This window comes from Haliotis asinina, chromosome 13 (genome assembly GCF_037392515.1).
Source record: "Haliotis asinina isolate JCU_RB_2024 chromosome 13, JCU_Hal_asi_v2, whole genome shotgun sequence".
Lineage (NCBI taxonomy): Eukaryota > Metazoa > Mollusca > Gastropoda > Lepetellida > Haliotidae > Haliotis > Haliotis asinina.
Genome location: NC_090292.1, coordinates 27,089,311 through 27,111,502, shown reverse-complemented (window position 1 = coordinate 27,111,502; position 22,192 = coordinate 27,089,311). Strand labels below are relative to the sequence as shown.

At 39.1% G+C, this 22,192-nt stretch overlaps 1 protein-coding gene across 2 annotated transcripts in view; it reads left to right on the top strand.

Annotated features, from left to right (window-relative positions):
- Window positions 1–2,356: 2,356 nt before the first annotated feature.
- Window positions 2,357–22,192, top strand: part of LOC137260339 (uncharacterized) — a 66,441-nt gene continuing 46,605 nt past the window's right edge. Inside the window, exon 1 of one of the 2 annotated variants that reach the window (XM_067798018.1) lies at window positions 2,357–2,492. In XM_067798018.1, the coding sequence (XP_067654119.1) occupies window positions 2,444–2,492 (49 nt within the window). In that variant the 5' untranslated portion in view covers window positions 2,357–2,443. The remainder of the gene's footprint in view (window positions 2,493–22,192) is intronic. The other variant, XM_067798017.1, reaches the window with a different exon arrangement.

Sequence of the window (22,192 nt, the reverse complement as noted above, 5' to 3'; positions counted from 1 at the left end):
TGTCCAATGTTTGTAAGGTTTCCAGTTTATTCTGACAGGACCATTAGCAAAGCCAGATCCAAAGTTTCACATATGTGGGTAATGTGGTTCACGAGATATGAGTCATCACAACATATTAGGGTATATTCTTATAATCTGAGGTATAATAACTGCAGAAAATGAAAACGTCATCTGGCACCCCTTGGATAATGGTATGTCTTCAGATAATATCATATGAAATATGTTCACAATTGTCTTGGATGAATTGCCGTCACAATCAACAGCCAAATATTTGGATTGTTTGGTTCGGATTTATACAGGGGCTGTTTTCTAAGGACAATCCCATTTTGATCTTTCACAAACATTGTGTCCATATATTGAAGCTGGCACTGTTTATAATGCATTGGCAAGTGACACTTATGTGACCGTCATTGTTTCATTAATATAGTCCACAGGTTTGCCGTAGACGCTAGGAAAATGCTCAGTGTATGATTTACCAACACAGACCTCCATTTTGTGCTTTCTTTCATGAATATAAACCATGCATTGACCTGTTATTCAAAATTAAAGATATAGAGAATCTCACCCAAGTGTCTACTGATATCAAATATATCAGCACCAGTTGATAAAGTAACAAATTTCCGAGGCTTGCCGAGGATACTTTTACCTTTATCAACGAGTGTTGATATAATTGATGTCAGCAGACATGCGGGTAAGATTCTATTTATCATCCAAAGTCATTGTTCATTAGTTTTCAATGAAAAATGTACATCTCTAAACACATCACTGGCATTAGATTTGCAATGCAACGATGTCATAGCATTGTGACGTCATCAATTTCATGACGTCACAGCATTGTCAGGGCATTGTACAAAAAACGATTGTGTCAAAGCGATATCTCAGCGGATATCGTCTGAACTCATACAAGTGATATTTCCTGTGGAACACAGTTTTGGACAAATATAACTCTGTGATTACTCCAAATAGGACATGTTTAAGTGGAATCAGGGAGTAGGGCAGGACATATTTACGCTATTAAATCTCTCTCGACTGATAACAGGGATTGGCTGTTCTCTACCTTCGAGATTAGGTATTCTGGACTTTATGAAACAATCATAACTTGTCCCTGGAGTCATAAGTGTACGTAAGATCTTACTTTTTTACCTAATGAATATTGATCGAGTGTTTTTTACCTAAATTAAATAACATAACGGATTAAACCTTTAAAACAGTTACTTTGGGTTGTAGATGTGCTTTTTTAATGTACATATTTTTATTCACTGATTATTTCAGTCAAATAAGCACACGTGTATTCCCCTGCAAGCAATGATGGCCATGTTGAAAGGACACTTTTTAGATATGAAATGCCCATGGACATCGGAAACTTATCCATGTGTGAAAATAACTGCTTATTATGAACAGAGTTAAGTCGGTAATGGTAAGATCTCTGTAGTGACTAGAGGCATTCCAATCTCGTCAAAGGCACGTAGGTATGAGGGTCTTAATTAGTAGTCAGTCATAGTTAATTGTTGCTTTTTTGCATAGATTTAAGTCAAATCTACAAGAAACGACGTGATAATACAATACAATCCTAGATAATCCGGACACTGTGTAATGTGAACCAGACCCGACGAAATTGTGTCTTATCGTCATGACGCAGACTTGACTAATCCAAGTATGTGCGCTTTGATTGGGAAAACTATTCCGCGATTAATTAGTTTTCGTTAAATAATTACAGGGACATTAATTGGTGTCAAAATGAGTATTTTCTGGATGCATTGCTGTGAGGTTTTGTTGTACTATAGATATCAACTAGACTTGAAGAGAAACAGTGGAACAGGGTTCTTGTGAGAGTAATGTAGTGCTTAGCCGTTGTAGTGCTTAGACATTGCATCATTCGAGTGACAATTGTTTTCTCACCGACGATTTATGAAAAGAACTATCATAAACGCCATAAGCCGTGACAAAGGATTACGCGTTGCTGCGTAATGGCCCACCTTATCACGCTTGTGTAAGGAAAACGTTACTACTATTAGATCCCGTTTCTATTATCATCCTGAAACCTAGAACGTATTTCCTCTCGATTTAGACACTGTTCAGTACAACGTGGGAAGACCCACCTCGAAGCCTGCATCTCAAATCAGTGCAGATCATGTGACCTAATGGGCGGAGCCAGTCTTCCTATTGAATAGAAATATCGGGGGTGGCATCGTCAACGTCAAAATACGGCACCCGGATTGTTTAGTGAGCTGACCCTTGCGGCAAAGGTCTCCCTGGCGAGTTTCCTCGACTCCAGCGGCTGGCGTGGTATTATTGAATTGCGTGCATTATTGATGTGTGGCGGTGCCATATAAAGAGCTCGTCCTATACGCTCGTTCACTGACAACTGGGAAGGAGAAAGCACAACTAGTGAGGGGTGGGAATACTCTGAGCATAGCTGACCATCACGGGGACCAACAGCAACATGACTAACTTGTCGGTAGTGCTTCTCGTCATTGTAGTGTCCATTCAAGGTAGGATATTCTTCCTTTGCAACACCTCTGATATACTGCAGATGCGTAAAACTAATTTCATTGACAATTTGTTGTTTCTCACTGAGCATTGTTACCCGTTTTATCAATGCATTATCTGTGTCAGCTTTAGGTTTACTGAGGAAATTCTACTGTCAAATTCAACAGTGGAATAGTTTCATGTATTTCCGCTCCTTTCACAATTTGTGGGGTTTATAAAAAGTATACAGACATGATTCTTCTCGCGTATCGTTACTAACCGTTACTAAAATGATATTCACATTACATTATCTGTGACAGTATTTTGTTATCTGAGAAGTGTTTTCATTGTATTAGTTGTGCCATTTGTCATGTATTACCAGCTTCGAGTTGTAACGGTGAAATAGTTATATATTGGCAACACCTGTTACGTCTTGCCGTTGTAAGGAATGCACAAACATTTTGTTCTCATATAGATAAATAGTTTATAAAGAATTCACAAACATGATTTCGTCTCACTTATCATGCTAGCCGTAAGTAAAATGACATACAACGAACACCATTAGTGTTCTGGGTGTGCACGGACTCTACTTCAAGTTGTAACGGTGAAATAGTTCAGAATAAACAGTAGTTCCACAGCTGTCATGGTTTGACTTTGTGAATAAGTACAAACGTGACTTTTTTCCTAGTCGTTACATACATGACATAGAAGTAACAGAATGTGTGCAAAGTGAGGAGAGATTTCGAAATATCAAATTCAGGCTGTAAAGGTGAAACTGTAAAACTGCACTGACACCATTTCTTCTCGCGTATCATTGCTAGCCATTAAACAAATGAAAAAAAACTCACAACATTCTTGCTAACTGGAAGAGTGCAAATTATAACGGTGAAATATTTTCAGATGCGTGTATTTACCGCACCAATCACGCCTTTTCCGTGTAAAGTTTTTACAATCACCATTTCTTCTTACTTACTATTCGTACCCCTTACATAATTATCGCTGAAAGCATTGTTTTATCCAAGCAAATTGTACATATTGTTAACTTCAAGATATAAGGGTGAATGTTGTTCAAATGCATTAACACCCATGCCACATTTTCCATTTATATGGAATCGAGAAATGGTTTCGTCTCACTTATCATCGATCCGTTACTTTATATATACGAAAAATACACGTATTTGTACTGAGATGTATGTATAGATTATCAAGTGCAAGTTGTAACTTAATGATGAAAACCTTTTACACATTTCCGACACATGTGACGGTTTGCCTGCTAAACGAATGTACAAGCACTTCACTTATCGTTGTCATATGGATGATATACATGTGAATATATTTGTGTTCTCTGGAAAGGGTTCTCCCATTACCAAAGTCATGATGTAGCGGTGAAATAGTTCCTTATACTGTACCAGTCTGGGTTAGAAATGATCTTCACACATCCACCCACCCATCCATCCATCCATCCATCCATCCATTAACCGGTATTAAGACATTTTCTTTTAAAACGATTAGGAACATTCGAACGTAAACGGACAAATATAACAGCCGGTGTAGAAACTCGGCACGATCATGTACACGGGCACTAATTTACTATACATATGCGACCCGTGAAGATCCGGGTTAGATCTGATGTTCAGTAACCCATACTTGTGAGAGGCGAATAATGGGATCGGGTGGTCTTTAAGTGCCAAATACACGTCATACGAATTAATTTTCAGGAATATGAACGACAGAAGGTACCATCACATATTAAGACTTGCAGATATTTATCATGTAAAAACAGATCGTTATATCCAAAAGCCGGTTACACGCGTATCCTTTATCAGCGCTACATCACACCTTTGATCCGAAATATCGAGGTTCAAAATATAGATCTTGTGTTTCCAATTTATTGGAACTACTCTTGGCCAATTTTTCTTACTCTCCACATACATGTAACAAAGTATGGTTAGAACGTAATAAAATATTTCATCCCTTTGAGTTGTTTATGGCAGGTAAAACCAAACTAAACTATTTGACCCCTTTGAGGTGGTTATGGCACGTTAAAAAGAACTAAAGTATTTTATCCCTTTGAGGTGATTATTGCAGGTATAACGAACGAAACTATTTGATCCTTTTGAGTTGGTCATGACGGTAGTTTGTGGCATTCACCCTTTCTATATTCATAAGAAACCTTGGGCGGTTAAGTATCCTAGTAGGTAAAGTGTTTGCTCGTCACGCCGAATACCAGGGTTTGGTTCCCCACATGGGAACAATGTGCGACGCCCATTTCTGGTGTCTCCTGCCGTGATGCTGCTGAATTGTTTCTAAAAGCGGCGTAAAACTAAGTCATTCACGGGGAAATCTCATTTTAAAGAATATTGTCGATTGGTCGTAGGTTTCGATGTGTTTATGAATCACTATGAAACTGACAATACCGGAAAGGAGAGTGCATAAGCAACTGCTGTCACCCATCACAAACACATGCAGGGGCAGGTCAGTTGTTCCGCATTCAAAACACGAAATGATGGCGTATTCCATTGAAAAAAATATCCGATAATTAACTTAACAAGTAGCTTCCTACTCCCTCCTCCTCAGCAGAAGAGTAGAATCATCATTACACGACGCAGTAAGCGTTCATGACAATGTCCCTGTGTGTACACCACAAAACTCTCCGAGACAATCACCAATTGCTTGACCATCCCCTGCGAAAAAAAACACCTGAGACCTAGACGCTCACTGAAATCTCATCAGCAATAACTCCACGCAAGGGTATTACGATGGATAGCAATTTATCATGTTCCCTGATTTCTCAGGACCTTTCTCGCGTAAACGTGTCTGTCCCAACACAACCGAAACGTTATTTAATATTTTCTGTCTGTCTGTCCGTCTAGTTTCCATTGTCTGATTTCCAGATTCCTTAACACCTGCCTCGTGTAAATCTCATCAAACACTATTGCAACGTTACTATCTGTCTATTTATGTTTCTATCTATTTGTGAGATATTATCCATCCGCATAACAGTAGTTTGCAAATCATCGAGTCAGAACCAGACAACCCAGTGACTGATATCATGACCATCAACGCGAGCAGGATCCGCAAATATTCAGTTGTAATATCAACGAGCACAAGTCATCCAAGGCACGGTAATTAGATCTGTATATCTTGACAACGTTTCACTTCCAGAAATTCTGTTCGAATGCATAATCTGACTGACTACATTTTCAGGTGTGTCGGCACTAATCACGTGCGTTTGTTTAATGCCTAGGCAGAACTTAGCTTTCAGATTTTCTCACGTAACAGCCTGATCTGCGTGTGGCATAATGTCCAAAATGGAAATATAACACTCACTCACGTACGCACGCACGCAGATAGATAAGCGCCACAGGAATTTCTCAGGAGAATTTGAAATCTAACACAACACTCCCTGTTCAAGTAACAGAAAACAGCTCGCCTTCTCTGGACAGTAATGAGCCAGTTCTATTCCATAAGAAACATAAGTAATTATTAATGTTTTCAGCCACAAAATAAATGACGCTCCTCGCGACGGTTCTACTGTAAGAGATAACATTCATTAAACCTACATTAGAGGGTTTACATTAAAGTTGCAGCTATTTTTGGCAATCGAATGGCACAGAATACAAATCCATAAGAAACTTAATGTGATATATAATATATCAAAATTGTTTTACCATCATTTCGAGTTTCATGTACAGCTCATCTGGGCGCAGTTGTTATTTAGTTTTAAATTATTGGTTAAGCAAAGACTGTGACGCATTTCGTTGTTGTGTAGCGGTGACGGCACGTCGTGGACTGGCCTTGAGGCGCTATATAATGGATCATTATAAGCAAAGTGTCTCTTCCAGCAATACGACCTGGAACACCGACAAGAAATATACTCAGGTCGCTCGTTATGTATATCCACTGTGGGCCGTACACTGGACGGACCCTTGGATGAATTAATACTGCATGGATTAATTATCATATCGGACGTATCTCATCACACCCCCATTCTCTTCCCACAGAGGTTACTCCTGTCATATCTTCCTACGTAACCTCTGTTCTAATACGACCCTTTCATGGTGCGAGTGTTCAAGACTCGCGATTGGAGGCGTTCAGATTCAGTTGTGCAATCAGAGACGTTCTTTCAAGAGTGATCATTCGCAAGATCTCGGTATTTTCCGAATGCATCGGGAAAACTTGCCACTACCAGTTTTTGTTTCTACAAACACATCCTGGCGATTGATCCCTGCACTCTCTATTGCCAGTGTCTGATTTTCAGTTAAACATGAAATACCGAATCTTTCCATGGCACGTTGATGAACCAACTCCATGGGGGCCGCCATATTGGAGCTAAGTCTATTCATGTTGAAATTTCTATAGAAATTTCCAGTGGTATATCTTTGCGGTGTATATTTAGATGGTGCCTGACTCTTTCCATGTTGTAACAACCTGTACTGTACAGTACTCAACCCTGTACACTTAAAAGAAACCACGAATCCATTAGTATATGGTCAGATGGGGGCCACATAATCTAGTTGCGGTTACAGCAACGTGTTGTGGACGTGGTCAAAGTATTGTGGCCAAGTGTCCCAGTCCATCCAACTGTGAATGGGTGCCTCGACAGGATTGGGAAACCACAATAAACCCTAGAAGCAGCAACTTTTCTTGTGATCCCGATTAGCATTTGAGAAGTAAACTCGTGGTTAAAACGTTCACACAGAAAGTTTCTGTAACGTGACATTGCTTGAATATTGCTAACCGGCTAAACTATACTTACTCACACAAACTTATCTTAGCGATATGACTGTCCATTCGTGTGAGGCACACATTGTAGCTTGTGGGGAATCGAACCCGTGTCTTCAGCGTGACGAGCAAACACTTTTACCACAAGGCTACCCCAATGCCTTAGCACAAAACCTGTTTCGTGGAAAGAGCTGTCGCATTGGGATTCAAGCAAAACAGCCCCTTTCCGACCGAGACTTCTATAGACATCATGTAGTTGGGAGTTTGGGAGTTATAGCAGACGCCTCCCTCTCCCCCCTCCCCCCAAACATACCCCGCCCCCAACCCCAACCCCCGCCCCCCCCAACACACACACACACACACACACACCCAGATGGAATACGACAGAAAAAAAGGGCCTGAATCCCCGATCCCGTTAATCGCTCGTACGACAAGCATGGGTTGTTGAAGATCAATTCTAAACGGATCTTCACGTGTCCGCAGTAAGCCGCGACAGTTTCTGTGTTCAAAGAGCTACACTTTATGAACAAAGTCATCTCATGCGTATTCTCAGCTCCCCGGGGAGAATTCGACCTTTAGTATTTGCAATAGCATCACATAATTTTATCTGTTTATATTTAATATGCGAAAAGTCATATCGTTAATGAATTTAAACAGAATTACTAAATTCTTACCTTTCACAATTTTCCAGTGTTTTATTCAAACTTGGGATATCCCCGGGCCCACTGCTCGCTCCGTATTTCTCTAGTCCCGATACAAAATGATTATAATTTGCTGCTCGAAGTTTTACTTGCAATACGTCTTCATAAAACCTGCATCAATGCTGCACAACTGTCAGTGTCATTCATGTCACTGAGCTTCGTTTGGTTATTAATTCAATTTCATCTGATACTCGAGGAAAACAGTGGTTCAAATCTAGCTCGAGTGTCATGATGATATTTTTGTGGGTTATAATCAAGCTATAAAATGTGTAACTTGAAATGTTAATCAGCTTATACTGTTGTTCTATTTTCAAGGGGAAAGTGCATCATCGTAAAATATTTTCGTCGACATGGACTTTTATCAAACATTGTTTGATCTGTGTTAGAACAAATCTCCAGCTAACAACTGGTCGCTTGGTTCAGACATGTCAGGTGTTGATATTATCTGATTATTATCGCCAAGCATATATTCAAGCATAGCCCCGGGATACACTACGATATATATATGTTTTTATATATGTTTGTGTCTGTGAGTCTATGTCTCTGTGTGTGTATTCAGTACATTATTACTTGCAAATGGTCATGTGAAGAGAAATGTCCAGATGCTATACTGTGCTGAGCTTTGACCAAACGATGCCATTAAAATAGGTCAAATGAAACATTGGTTATAAGAATTACATCTCCCCCCCTCCGTGTGTGTGCGCGCGCGCGTATATATGTATTCATTACATTATTACTTGCAAAGATGCATCTTGAGAGAAATGTCCAGATGCTATGCTTGGCTAAGCTGTGACCAACCAATGCCATTAAAATACGTCAAATGAAATACATGTTACAAGGATTACATCTTGTATGTAAAGTACATATTTTCCGATAACCTTTCCGCGAACACATGTTATTATCTATCTTTGATTATGAATCATAAACATACGACTGATAATCGCACAATGGGCTCTGTTTCCGACATATACCTACCTTTATGTTGTAAAGCATTTGTCGCTGTTAGGATTTAGAAGTGAGTGCATGAATACTGTTTTACACCGTTGTTAGCAAGGGTCCAGGAATATTACTGTGGTGGCACTCGAAAGCAACAGATCTTTACATATTCGACAATTTACAGAATCGAACCCGGGTCTTTAGTGTGACGAGCAAACACTTTGACCACAAGGCTACCCACTGTCCTATTGCTGACGTACGTAAGTGTCATGTATATACGCAATAAGGTTGGGATGCTGTGTACAACCATAAAACGATTAATTTCAGAATGCTTCAGCATAGTGTGTCGAATAAATTTATCTATGCTTTGGAACCGTGATTACATTCCGTGTCTGGTGTTAACAATCCTTGTTTCAACCTTTACATAAATTCTCCCCTCTTCCAAATAACCACGAAGTAATTACCCAGTTTAAGAAATGTACACATTTTTCACGAAATCTATTTAACGAATCATCAATATTAATGAGTAGAATCACCAGATTTTCCCACGGGTATTTGATATCGACGACTTTTGTCATCTTTCTTTGTTTCGCCATAAGCTTTGTAGCGATATTATTTTATAGGGTATTAGAAATATATTATTGTGAATATTAAAGGCTTAATTATTTTTGTATATCGTTTACATTATTTACGCACATGGGAAATAACAATGTGTTTGACTGAATGTGTAGAGAAGATTGGATGTGTTGTGGGTAATTAGTCTTCGTAAAATAGTATACGTTTAATACTTGTTCTTATAGGGAACATACTCATGTTAAAACTCTTCAACAGATCCCTTGTTTCTCTTGTTGCTGACGTCACTACTAATGTTCAGGTCGTAACCTAGTAACCTAAGTATAGATGAGGTCTGTATCTACCTCATTTGAGACAAATGTCAGTTCTATATCTACCACAGCTGTGATAATGTGAGTTCTATATCTACCACAGCTGTGATAATGCCAGTTGTACATCAGTCAGTTGTGGCAGATAAAGAACTGACATTACCACAGCTGTGATAATGTCAGCTGTACATCTACCACAGCTGTGATAACATCAGTTCTACATCTACCACAGCTGTGATAATGTGAGTTCTATATCTACCACAGCTGTGATAATGTCAGTTGTATATCTACCACAGCTGTGATAATGTGAGTTCTTTATCTGCTACAGCTGTAATAATGTCAGCTGTACATCTACCACAATTGTGATAACATCAGTTCTATATCTACCACAATTGTGATAACATCAGTTCTATATCTACCACAATTGTGATAACATCAGTTCTATATCTACCACAATTGTGATAATATCAGTTCTATATCTACCACAACTGTGATAACATCAGTTCTATATCTATCACAATTGTGATAATATCAGTTTTATAGCTACCATAATTGTGATACTTTCAGGTGTATGTCTTTCATGACTGACACAGATCTCACTGGAATTCCCATCACCACTGGAATATATGTCTTTGTTACTACAACTCTCATAGATGACTTTTGTTTATTTCTTCCTCAACTGATACAGATGCCAGTTCTATATCTACCGCAGCTTACAATTATGTCATTTCCATATCTACCTCAGGCGAACACCTGCTATCATTCCTATTTCATAGTGATTCGTAAACAGATGCCCCGTCATCGTATTGCATAATGGCAATAACGGAATTGTCTGATTTTGAACGGATTTCGAACGAAGCTATTTACTATCAATATCATGCAGCTATTTACAATCAACATCACACAGCTGTTAATATCAACACCATACAGCTGTTTACTATCAGCATCATACAGTTATTTATACAGCATCATACGTCAAATTACAATGACAGCTTTAAATCAATGCTTACAGATTTGGAATTCAAGATACAGCCATGTAATTGAAGCCACCTGTGTGTAATCACATTGTCATGCATTCTGTGACTGGTTTCCTGTCTTGTGCTCCACATAAAATGTGCGTCAAGCTGCATATGTTATGAAGTTGCTTAACGTTACCGTAATGCATAAGTATTCCCTGTCGTCAGTGCCTAGTAAAAGGGAAATAGTATCTTGCAGCAAATAAAATCATTCCCCCAAAACATATATATTAATAGTTCTGCAGTTTTGTCGTTGGAAATGTGATCTTCACGTATAATTCTTGAATTCATTGCAAAATAAGCTCATTTGTATGAGATGAAATGTCATAGGGTCGAAGATCTAACGTTACGAAACTGAAATCAAGGAAATCTTTTACTAACATTTTACTTACAAAATGTGAGGACGTTAGTCGAGCAAGTGTGAATGTAATTTTTGTTTTGGTGACTTACATGTATGCTAATGCCAGTGAAGGGTGTCATCTCCTTTCATTTTGTTATTAGGACTGGAAAATGTACAAAAAGGAACAGAAGAAATGATAGAAAAGCACAGATTTTTTACGTTAAATGAAAAATACGTATAGAATTGCTAATTGCCAAGACGTAATGCCGACAGTTTGGGTTCAATGTGGACTTTACAAAATGAAACGTGTACTGTCAAGGCACTGACAGAAAGTGAGTCTGATCATTCTTCTTATTTGAAGATACGGTCCCATATGTGCTCGATGGGATTCATGCCTAGGCTTTTGGCAGGTCAGGGTAGTCTGTACACACCTTCCGTCGCTAGGAAATCATCAACTGCTTGAGCACGATGAGGACGAGCATTATCGTCTTGTAGCAAACAATTATTGCCACAAACACGGCGACCATGTGGCAGGCAAGTGTGTTCAAGGACGTGTCGGTAGGTCCGCTGACTCACGTTCTCCTGTAGAACTCGTTTTACCATTATAGTGAATGTACCCCCACACAAATACGCGTCCACCTCCACCATGAATGAAAGCCTCAAGACAGTCATCCCTGGACCTTTCTCCTTTTAGTGGACATACTCGGACCCGTCTATCGGTCCTGTTTAACAAGAAACGTGATACGTCCGTAAAGATGACGTGACGCCAATGATGCAGTCTGATGTTCCTGTGCTGCCTGGCCCATTGAACACATAACCGCTTGTGTTCTGCAGTCAGGAATAGTTGACGCAGAGGTCTTCTAGCTCTGTAGCCTCTTTCAAGCAGTCTGTTGTTCACAGTTTGACAGCTAAGACGGACGTTAATAAGTTTGTCCCATCTGTCCCTCAGTGACGCTGAAGACAAACTCCGGTTGCGATGTACCAGACGTAGAGAACAGGGTCATCACGTCGCGTGGTTTTCAGAGGACGACCTTGGAGGAATTTCCTAGGAGCTTGTGACTGTTTTGTTCGACAGAGTTCTTTATTCTCTCAACAGTTCTTTTGCTTACGTTACGTTGCAGACTGATCATGCGATTTGTAGCACCTGCTCGACTCATTCCAATGATTTGATTCTGTATGTCAGTAGACGTTGGCTTCGGCATTGCAGGGACATAACGTTTCAACCCCTAAAGGCACAGGCAGAGGATTTACGGTCGCGCAGCAGCATTGTTTATTTTCAGTGCGGTTCGTGTGTATCAAAGCACACACGGGTATCACGTGCTTTACATGCTGCTGTGTTGACAAGTTGTATTTGAATGAATGTTGAATGAACTTACATGCATGAGAAAAAAATGGAACATTTTGTACCGTCTCCTGGACAGTTTTCGACTATTTGCTGGGGGTGGGGGGGGTGGGGGGGGTGGGGGCAACCATTATTGGCATGAGTGTACTTGTCCAACTTGTGAATACGTTATCTTAAGAGTATATGGATTCGTCAGTGTCGACAATATTGATCTGTGTTCTATGTACTTGCCTTCAACAAACCGTATAGGTGAAGATGTGGGACTGACTGCAACATCTGGAAAGGCATGCACAAGACCCGTAAAAGTATCCCAACCACAGTTTTGGTTTTGCAGGTACCAAACAGAGGTCCCAACCTCAGTTTTACTGTTAATGATACTATGTGTAACAGAAAATCCCAACAACAGTTGTTGCTCTTGCGATTAATATATGTAACAGCAAATATCCCATCAACATTTTTGGTGTTGTAGGTACTATGTGTGAAATGTCACTCGCTTGTAAGCGGGGTACATTGAAAATAATAGGAGAGTACTCCAATACATTTATGTGTGAGGTAAGAAAATGTGAACAGATGATAGGAGCAACGAGCCATGACATAATTTCCTTTAAGATATCCTGTTTGTGCCAAGGAAGGGCATCCACTGACAATGTTTTTTGGATAGTCTCTGTAAAGTCATTACATAATCGGCATTTCATGAAAATGATTTCTTTCAGAATCACTTTTAGACAATTGTATTAGTATTAATAATAGTAAGGTTTGGGTGATGTGTATACGATGGGTAATAGTGAATGTTGCTAAAACAATTTTCACGACATGTTTAATGGTGCATGTTGTCGTTGAATATGTATGTCCCAGGTGAGCATGCATGTTTTAGCTGAACATGTACGTAATGGCTGATCATATGTATGAGCTGAACATGTATACGTAATGGCTGATCACATGTATGAGCTGAGCATGTACGTAATGGCTGATCATATGTATGAGCTGAACATGTATACGTAATGGCTGATCACATGTATGAGCTGAGCATGTACGTAATGGCTGATCATATGTATGAGCTGAACATGTACGTAATGGCTGATCATATGTATGAGCTGAACATGTACGTAATGGCTGATCATATGTATGAGCTGAGCATGTACGTAATGGCTGATCATATGTATGAGCTGAACATGTATACGTAATGGCTGATCATATGTATGAGCTGAGCATGTACGTAATGTCTGATCATATGTATGAGCTGAACATGTACGTAATGGCTGATCATATGTATGAGCTGAGCATGTACGTAATGGCTGATCATATGTATGAGCTGAACATGTACGTAATGGCTGATCATATGTATAATGGCTGAGGATATACCATAAATGAAACAAATTGTCATATTCCTACGGCGATCTCTGTGTTGTTCATCTCCAACGACGTGGAACGCATTGCCTAAATCTCCATACCACTTGGGACTTTCCTGTGTTCCTACTATTCAATGTCGGAGAATTTGGATCAGGATTTATTCACATAAGGACGTTCCCATTTAAGAATTATGACTGCACAACAGGTGCATGTAAATGTGGATACAATAACCGTGAGCGCGAGGGTAATATAGAATTTCAAAGCCAGTAAATAACCAGTCTGGATTATGCACGATTACATATTCCATAAACCCCAGTTTCCTTTTACCTCATTTTCTGTTATTACACACTTCTTTGACAAAGATGGCACGAACGAAAGAACGAACGAACGAATATGGTTATTTAACATCGTCTTTGTTATATCTGCTACAACCGACACAATCCCTAAATTATTTTTTTATTTTTGTAAGTGTTTTCAAACCGAACATTTCGAGCTCAGACAGGCCGCCTACATGTATTATATATTTTCACAGATTGAGTGTTATCTTTTCAAATTCCCTGCCATGATTGATTAAAGAGGATGTGATTATTATGGTATAAATAATGGTACGAGCTGACATCTGAGTGTGTGTCTCCGCGGTGTTGTATTGATTGACGAAGAGGCATCCGTAACTCTCCTTCTTCCTGCCAGCATTATTTAACGAGACAGCTGTGACATAATGCTCCTGGATTATGCCGAGACAACCGAGCTTCAAACGATGTCCGTTCTCCATGGCACGTTCAGTCTAAACAAGTGGAATAAAGATGATAATGATGATGATGATGATGATGACGATGACGATAATGATGATGATGCTGATGTTGATGCTGATAACGACGATGACGGTAGCTGCGGTACTTTTGTTTTCTGCGGTTGTTGTTGATGATGATGGTGATGATGATGATGATGGTGATGATGATGATGAGGATGATGAGGATGAGGATGAGGATGAGGATGAGGATGAGGAGGAGGAGGATGATGAGGAAGATGAGGATGAGGATGATGAGGATGATGATGATGATGATGATGATGATGGTGATGATGATGATGATGATGATGGTGATGATGATGGTGGTGGTGGTTGGTGGTGATGATGATGATGATGATGATGATGATGATGATGATGATGATGATGATGATGACGACGACGATGATTTACATTTACAGAAACATTTACTTTGTCAGTTCATGCACGTTGAAAAAAAACAACTTACGTCCAGCATCAGGAAAATAAACTCTCAGCAAGTGGTTATGTTTAGCTCGGCTGGAGTAATTCCTACATTCTCACACACATATAGAACCAATCCATACTGATCTTTATTGGCATAGGGATGTCTATCTCTGCCATCATTGATTGCACGAATGTTCACCGTTGCTATGACCTTCTACCCGTTGTGTGTTAATGGTCATCGCTCTTCACACCTAAAGATCATCAGGCTTGGTGTATTACTGTGATCTTACAGTGCTCTGTTCAGGCCAAATGTGAGGCCCAGCAAGATTGGTTCAAGTCCTTCAAACGCTTCTGATGAAACCGACAGTTCCCCTTTTAAAGGCTCTGATCCTAGTAGGAAGCGTCACTTGGGTGACGTATAGCACGATAATGCACTCTATAATGTACTTAGCACGCCATTACGTTTATACGCCATTACTGTTCGCGTTTTACGTCAATATGAAAAACATATACCCAGCTGTTGGTTTGAGTGATTATTTGGTTTGGGGCTTGATTGGAAAGTCGCTTATTATCCAATCTGTGGACATCGTGTAAAAGTATCTGTGTATTGGTGATACAAAAATGGTAATCATCATCTACCTTGTACTAGTCACTATGACGATGAGGAGAATGTTGGTGATGACGATGATGGTAAGCTTGGATAAGTCGTGATAATTGACTCCTCCCTGTCAAGAGAATGTGGGAAGTCAGTCAAAAACGGATCAGACCGGATTTATTTATTTATTTATTTATTTATTTATTTATTTATTTATTTTGAGGTCACTAGAATCTACTGAACGTCTCAGTTACGTTCATTTGTTTCTTAAGACTTGCAGAATTCCTGTAACCTGAGATGAATTCGTGTTGACATGCGGTTACCTCAAAGCCCATTTCTATGTAAAGAGGTATATTACAAGGAGATTATTTTAGCGCATTGTTTCCACTAAATCTTTCAAGCGTTTTTGCTGACCAAAAGTTATCAGTTATCAGTTATCAAAAGTTAGCTGGAAAGTTATCACCCTGGACCTCCAGTACACCTCCTTTACGTATACAAGTTGAAATTCTTGCCACAGTTGGAATTGGCTTTTCCTTTTTCTGAGAAGTCCTCATCTATTTATATTGCTAGGTTCTGTGAGCTCTAGACGTATGGAAAGACCCAACTGTTGATAGTGAAGTGCGATGTGTAAGAGGGCTTGCTAACATTTCAAAACACCCTTAGTCACAGATTGTGTTTTGATATTTGCATGATACTAAACTGACAAAATATTTGTAAAATGGCTTTAAACATAAAGGGTGACATTTGTTTGATTTTTCTTTCTTGATTGTTGAGATGTATATTTTAAACCACAAATTTCTATTCTTATCACTGATCTTTCTAAAATCTACTCAGTTTATTTATAATCCCTGCAACTACGATTCGTGGCCTACTGAGTTGCACTTCTTAGTCATGGCAGGATCTGATGACCGTTTTCTTTTTATTCACCCTAATCAGTTTCGACCTGCCAGCATCTTATCAGTGGTCTCACTTCAGGATTGTGCTCACCATGATCCCGAACCATTGACGTAAAACCATCTTGTTTGCTCAATGAATACGTAATAGCGTGTACAAGTATTAACTTGCCACGCGTGTCGGTCCCGTTAGAATTCATATGCCATTTATGTGAAACTTATCACGTCCATGACAGGTGTGTCAACTAATTTATAATCCAGTAATATCTTGCTTTCAAAACAACGGTAAACATCGACAATGCTGTGTCCTCGTGAGTGTGCCTTTGATGTAGACGCGTTGGATATTTAACAGCCACATCTACACTTAGAATGGTTTAAGAAGATATGCTTGGCCGTTGGAAGAAAGCCATGGTTGTGGATTATATTGTATCGTTTGATAATAAACAACTTGTGTATCACATAGCGGGTTAATTAAGTGTGGGGCATTCTATTCGTAAAATGACCAACTCTGCAAATACTGATAGGTTTAAAAGCGAAGGTTTCTGAGTGGGCGGACAGGGGTATGGTTGTGGGTGAATTGGGGTGGAGGGGAGAGAGTTAGTGAGTGAGCGCGTGGATTAATGGGAAGGGGTGGGGAAGTGGGGAACGGGGGTGGGGTGGACACGTGGGGAAGCTGTTGGTATTCTACATTTATTTATTTATTTATTTATTTATTTATTTATTTATTTATTTATTTATTTATTTATTTATTTATTTATTTATTTGTTTGTTTGTTTGTTTGTTTATTTATTTGAATAATACTTGGATAAAAGTGTATTTGCATCCACATGATCTTCTGCGTCGTTGGAATGATACAAAGTTTTATATTTTATACAAATTTGTTAATTTAAAAAAAGCAGGGAATGCCTGTGATACCAATTAGCAGTTTTGTATTTTTTCTTTCAGTTTTAGTTTAGAAAGATTTTTGAATAACCTAGTTTTTCAGAAAACGAACCTATGTGGAATGATACTCTTAAAAACTAGGCGCCATTGCAGTTACTGTTTAGATGCCATATAGCTGACATATATGTTCTTTTGGAAAAAGAGTATTTCATAAAATACAAATCAACTGAGATGTATAGTTTCAGTCTATGTAACACATGATTAAGGATGCACACACTATACTAACAATACCTGTGTCATTTGCACGATTATTGTGATTTTTTTTGGGAGTTGTAGATAAAATATAGAGGGCGCACTTCTCGAAATTGTCCTTTAGCTGAATATCAAACAACTACTATGGTAATTGCAACCCATTAGGACATCATACAGATGACCCATCTCCCAGTACGGCAATAGACTTTTCTCCCAGACACTTCATCATTGCCAAATGGTCCTTTCTGCATTAGCATCGGTATGATATAATGTATGTTTGACATGTGTTTATTCATTATTTTTGTGTCAGCGGCACAATCGGCAAAGCGTCAAAAACGAGTGTTATTTATGTACACATACAGCAGAAGTAGAGAAATTAACGCAACATGTTTTTTGATAATGCATATTTAGACTGGGTGAGTATAGTTTTATGCCCTTCTTAGCAATATTCCAGCAATATCACGACTCTGGGCACCAAAATTTTACACATTGTACCCATTTTGGGAATCGAAGCCAGGAGTGCGGTGGGACGAGCGGACGCTTGAACCAGTAGGCTGCAACGAGGTATGCTGTAATGAAAAGAAATAATTACTGCATCAAGATAGTCATGCATCCAGACGCTAGCAGGATTTCATGGCTTGGTTTGAAAGATAAGGTCTTTTCCCGGTTATGCAGCTGATTAGAGCCTCGATTGAGAAGTCTGGGTTGCAATATCCTCAGGATGTTGAGAATGAAAATCGAATAATAATGTGGATACGTATAATACGCAATGGCCGCTAAACCAAGCATGCTCAATGCGCTACACATTATTACCTCACTGAATTGTACTTTCAAAGTTCCTACTGAGCGCTAAGTGCAATCGTACTGGTCCGTAAATCCGCTTTCACGGGTACCCATTTTAAACAGTTGGGTGAACCGAATGCAATGTGGACAAAGCGCCTTGTCCAAGGACTCAACATAGTATTAAACCCAGGTCACAAATTTTGGTGTCTCCACCGGCATTCGAACCCGGGCCTCTGTCGTGAGAGGCTAGCGTGCTAACCACTACACCACCAAGGAACTGATTTTGTGGTATACATGTTTTAGGCACTTTTATAAGCAGTTATGGAAGTTTGGTGGTTGATTGGTTTGACTTTGCAGGGTGAAGCCCAGGGTTCGATTCCAAAGAACAACATAAATGCATTTTTTAAAATCTATTTGTTGATATTGCTCTACTAGTCCTAAAGAGGAGTTAAACAATACTCAATCACCTTGCGCATTTATTCTCGTATATTCTCTTTTTTTTAATTTCAACGGTTTTTATGTTCCGAGGGTCCGTGTTAAAGGAATGAGAATCACCTGCAGGGAAAGGATGTGTCTCATTTGCAAGGTATGAATTCTTAGTAAAATAAAATAAAAATTATTAAGTCTATTCACACTCACATTCACACTCATACTGTTGCGGGTTTAAAACATACTGTTATCTTTTACTATGTGTGTGTTTTTTACTTATACTTACGCTAGATTAACAGAAAAATGCAAGATAAAATCCCCACTTTGTGTAAAGCGTATTGAGTTTATTTCTGCTAGAGAAACCTATTTTCTCAATTGAGTACTGGCACCTCTGTTCACACACCTTCTTAAAACCAATGTGTGGTTTTAGCCACTGATATGCAGGTACGACCAGTCAGGTACATACTTTCAAAAATTAATAAACTTTTCTCTTTGATGATCGCGAAAATGACGTTGTAACTATGCCAAATGACACATTTTTTGTTGAAAGAACAACACTCACTCAATTTTTCAGGATACAACTTTTATTGTTAGAATAATACACAAAAATAACATTTGCAGTCCCTATTCTGAAATATATATCGATAGTTTCTGAATATATGTAAAAGTAATTAAACAAAGAACGCTATCTGAAAGAGCAAGACTGAGCTGTCACATTCAGAACCTGGTAAAATATTGGCTTGTTTTATTTATGTCCTACTGCATTGCAATTAGGACTGGGAGTATACGAAGCAACAACGTTCAAAGACTGTAACATTGTGTACTGGGTAATTTGTTGATTTGAAAAAAAGTTTGAAAGTATTCCCAACGTCTGATGTCACAATTAGCATAGTCACCATTGTTTCAGAGTGTTTAATGAGGGAAGTTCCAGTCTATTTCAGAAATGGAACGTTAATCCTTAGTCATCGTGTATGTCACTGAGTCTATATTCAACTACTCGGATCACAGAATTGACATTTACTGCACAGAAGACATGAAGAAAATTAAAATTAGCTTCTCGTTATTGATTAGGGATAAAGTGTAGTCGTGTCTTCGTTTGTTTGCTTCGCTTGTTGACATTAAGGTATGGCTGTTCTTACATGCTGGAGATCACAAAAAAATCGTTTGCTCGTTCAAATGTAACATTGTATGTAAAATATTTCTTTTGTTAGAACCTGATCGTGCACTCTTTCTGATGCGTCTGTAAAGGGCAAAGGAACATATGAAATGTATCGTGCATTTGTCCCCTTCTCTCTTCTTACTGACTACAATGCTTTGTTAAGCATGCCTGTTTATGTCCTCAGTGGCACATCGTATAAGTTTCGGTGATCCATTCAAACCATTTCCATAGCTGTTTTTGGGTTTAAAAAATATGTTTTTTATCGTGTATGATCAAGGAAAGGCATTATTTTGCATTGCCATTTTAGGTGCATTAAAATTAAACGTGCCTGTTGTGTGAGTTGTGTGAGTGCTTGCGCCTTTTCTTTTGTATGTGCGAGTGCAAGAGCGCGTGCGTGTGTATTTGTTTGGCTTGCGTTTTAAAAAATTGCTCCATCCCCCCTCTAAACCATATGTCATATTTGGGATTTCACTTTCTTAGTAAAGTACAAATTCTAGTACTTCTTTCGGTTGAGTCCCATACGGGATTCGAACCCGCACCCTCAGAGTCAGGCACCTAATCGCCAGCACACAAAGTCAGCCGCCTAGCCCGCTCAGGGATTTCACTTTCTTAGTAAAGTACAAATTCTAGTACTTTTTTCGGTTGAGTCCCATGCGGGATTCGAACCCGCATCCTCAGAGTCAGGCACCTTGGAAGTCGCGGTGGCTCAGCGGGCTAGGCGGCTGACTTTGTGTGCTAGAAAAAGTACTAGAATTTGTACTTTACTAAGAAAGTGAATTGTTCGTTCTGGATTCGGTAAACTGAAAACTTTCCAGTATGCAGCTGAACGAAAGAAGAATGCTGCACTAAATAAACAAACAAACTGAAAAACAAAGGAACGGATGAACGGAGTAATGGACGAACGATAGAACCAACCAGCCAACAACCCACTATTTTAGGTTTAAGTTGCACTCAACAATATTCAGCACGATCTCTGATCTTCGCAATTGGGATACGATGACAAAGCAGGCATATTACGTCAAGCTTGGGATACTGGAGATTAATTCTATCCCGGATATTCACGGGTCTGGTATTCAGTAACCCATTCTTACAGTGTCGATCATTTACCGCCGTGATAGAATATTGCTGAGTTTGACTTTAAACAACAAACAAACGCACAATTCTGAACATTCTCAAAACAAAAAAAACCCCACTTTTTACAACCACCAGAGAATACATTAACGGCTTTCCACTGAAGTACCAAGAGAAATTATTGACACCTTATTTCACCTTTACTTCTCAAAACGTTGACGGTTAGTTTCACAAATCAATAATTATTACTTTTACCAACGAACGAGCTTTATACCGTTCGTTTGAAAATGGATTGCCAACAGCTGATATAAATGACAATTTATAGACGAACTGAGTGGAACTCTATAGCTGGCATCTACAATGTTTCCCGGGTAAATAGAACAAGACACAAGCACGATAGTGCAATGCTTCAATTAAAATACTTCGTCCTTGATATTGTATTCAATATTATATTATAAGGTCAAAATAATTCATCCTATATATTTTAGTTAATGTTATTGATTAAAGATGGTGTTATGTATAAGCTATATAACAAAGCTCACTGACTCACGTATTCGCTCAATCAAGGACACTGTGTAAGGAACTCAAGTATTCGCTCAATCAAGGACACTGTAAAGGACATGGAGACAGTGTTTCGTATTTCCCACCTTGTCAAAGGTTGCTATTATCGAGAGTCAACGTGAGACCCATCGGTATTACGCAATGCAGCACAATTTCTAGCTTGTTGCTAGTTCGTCTAACTTGCCTAAGTTAGCTCTCCCGTGAAATCAGAAATATAGATACCCTGACATCTGTAAAATAAATTTTAGCCCTCCCGGCAAGACACCGTAATTAATTACGTGGATGCTCACGTGCCAACGGTATCTGTCCTGTTGTTATAGGTAATGGTCGTCATTTCTGTTACATCGTATGCCAATTACTTTGTACATGTGTCTCATAACATGATATTGGGTATTGCGATCATAGCATACTAGTGTTACCTATTGTCTCAAAGTCGAGCTTCGCTCATGACTCCAAATCCGCAAGTGTTAATCAACATTGTTTGCGTGCGGTAGTCTAGTGGTTAAAACGTCATCACGCATTGTCATTGGATGAAAGCACTAATCATCCAGAATGAACATGCCTACGACCCGGCTTTCCTCTCTGATGACATGTAGC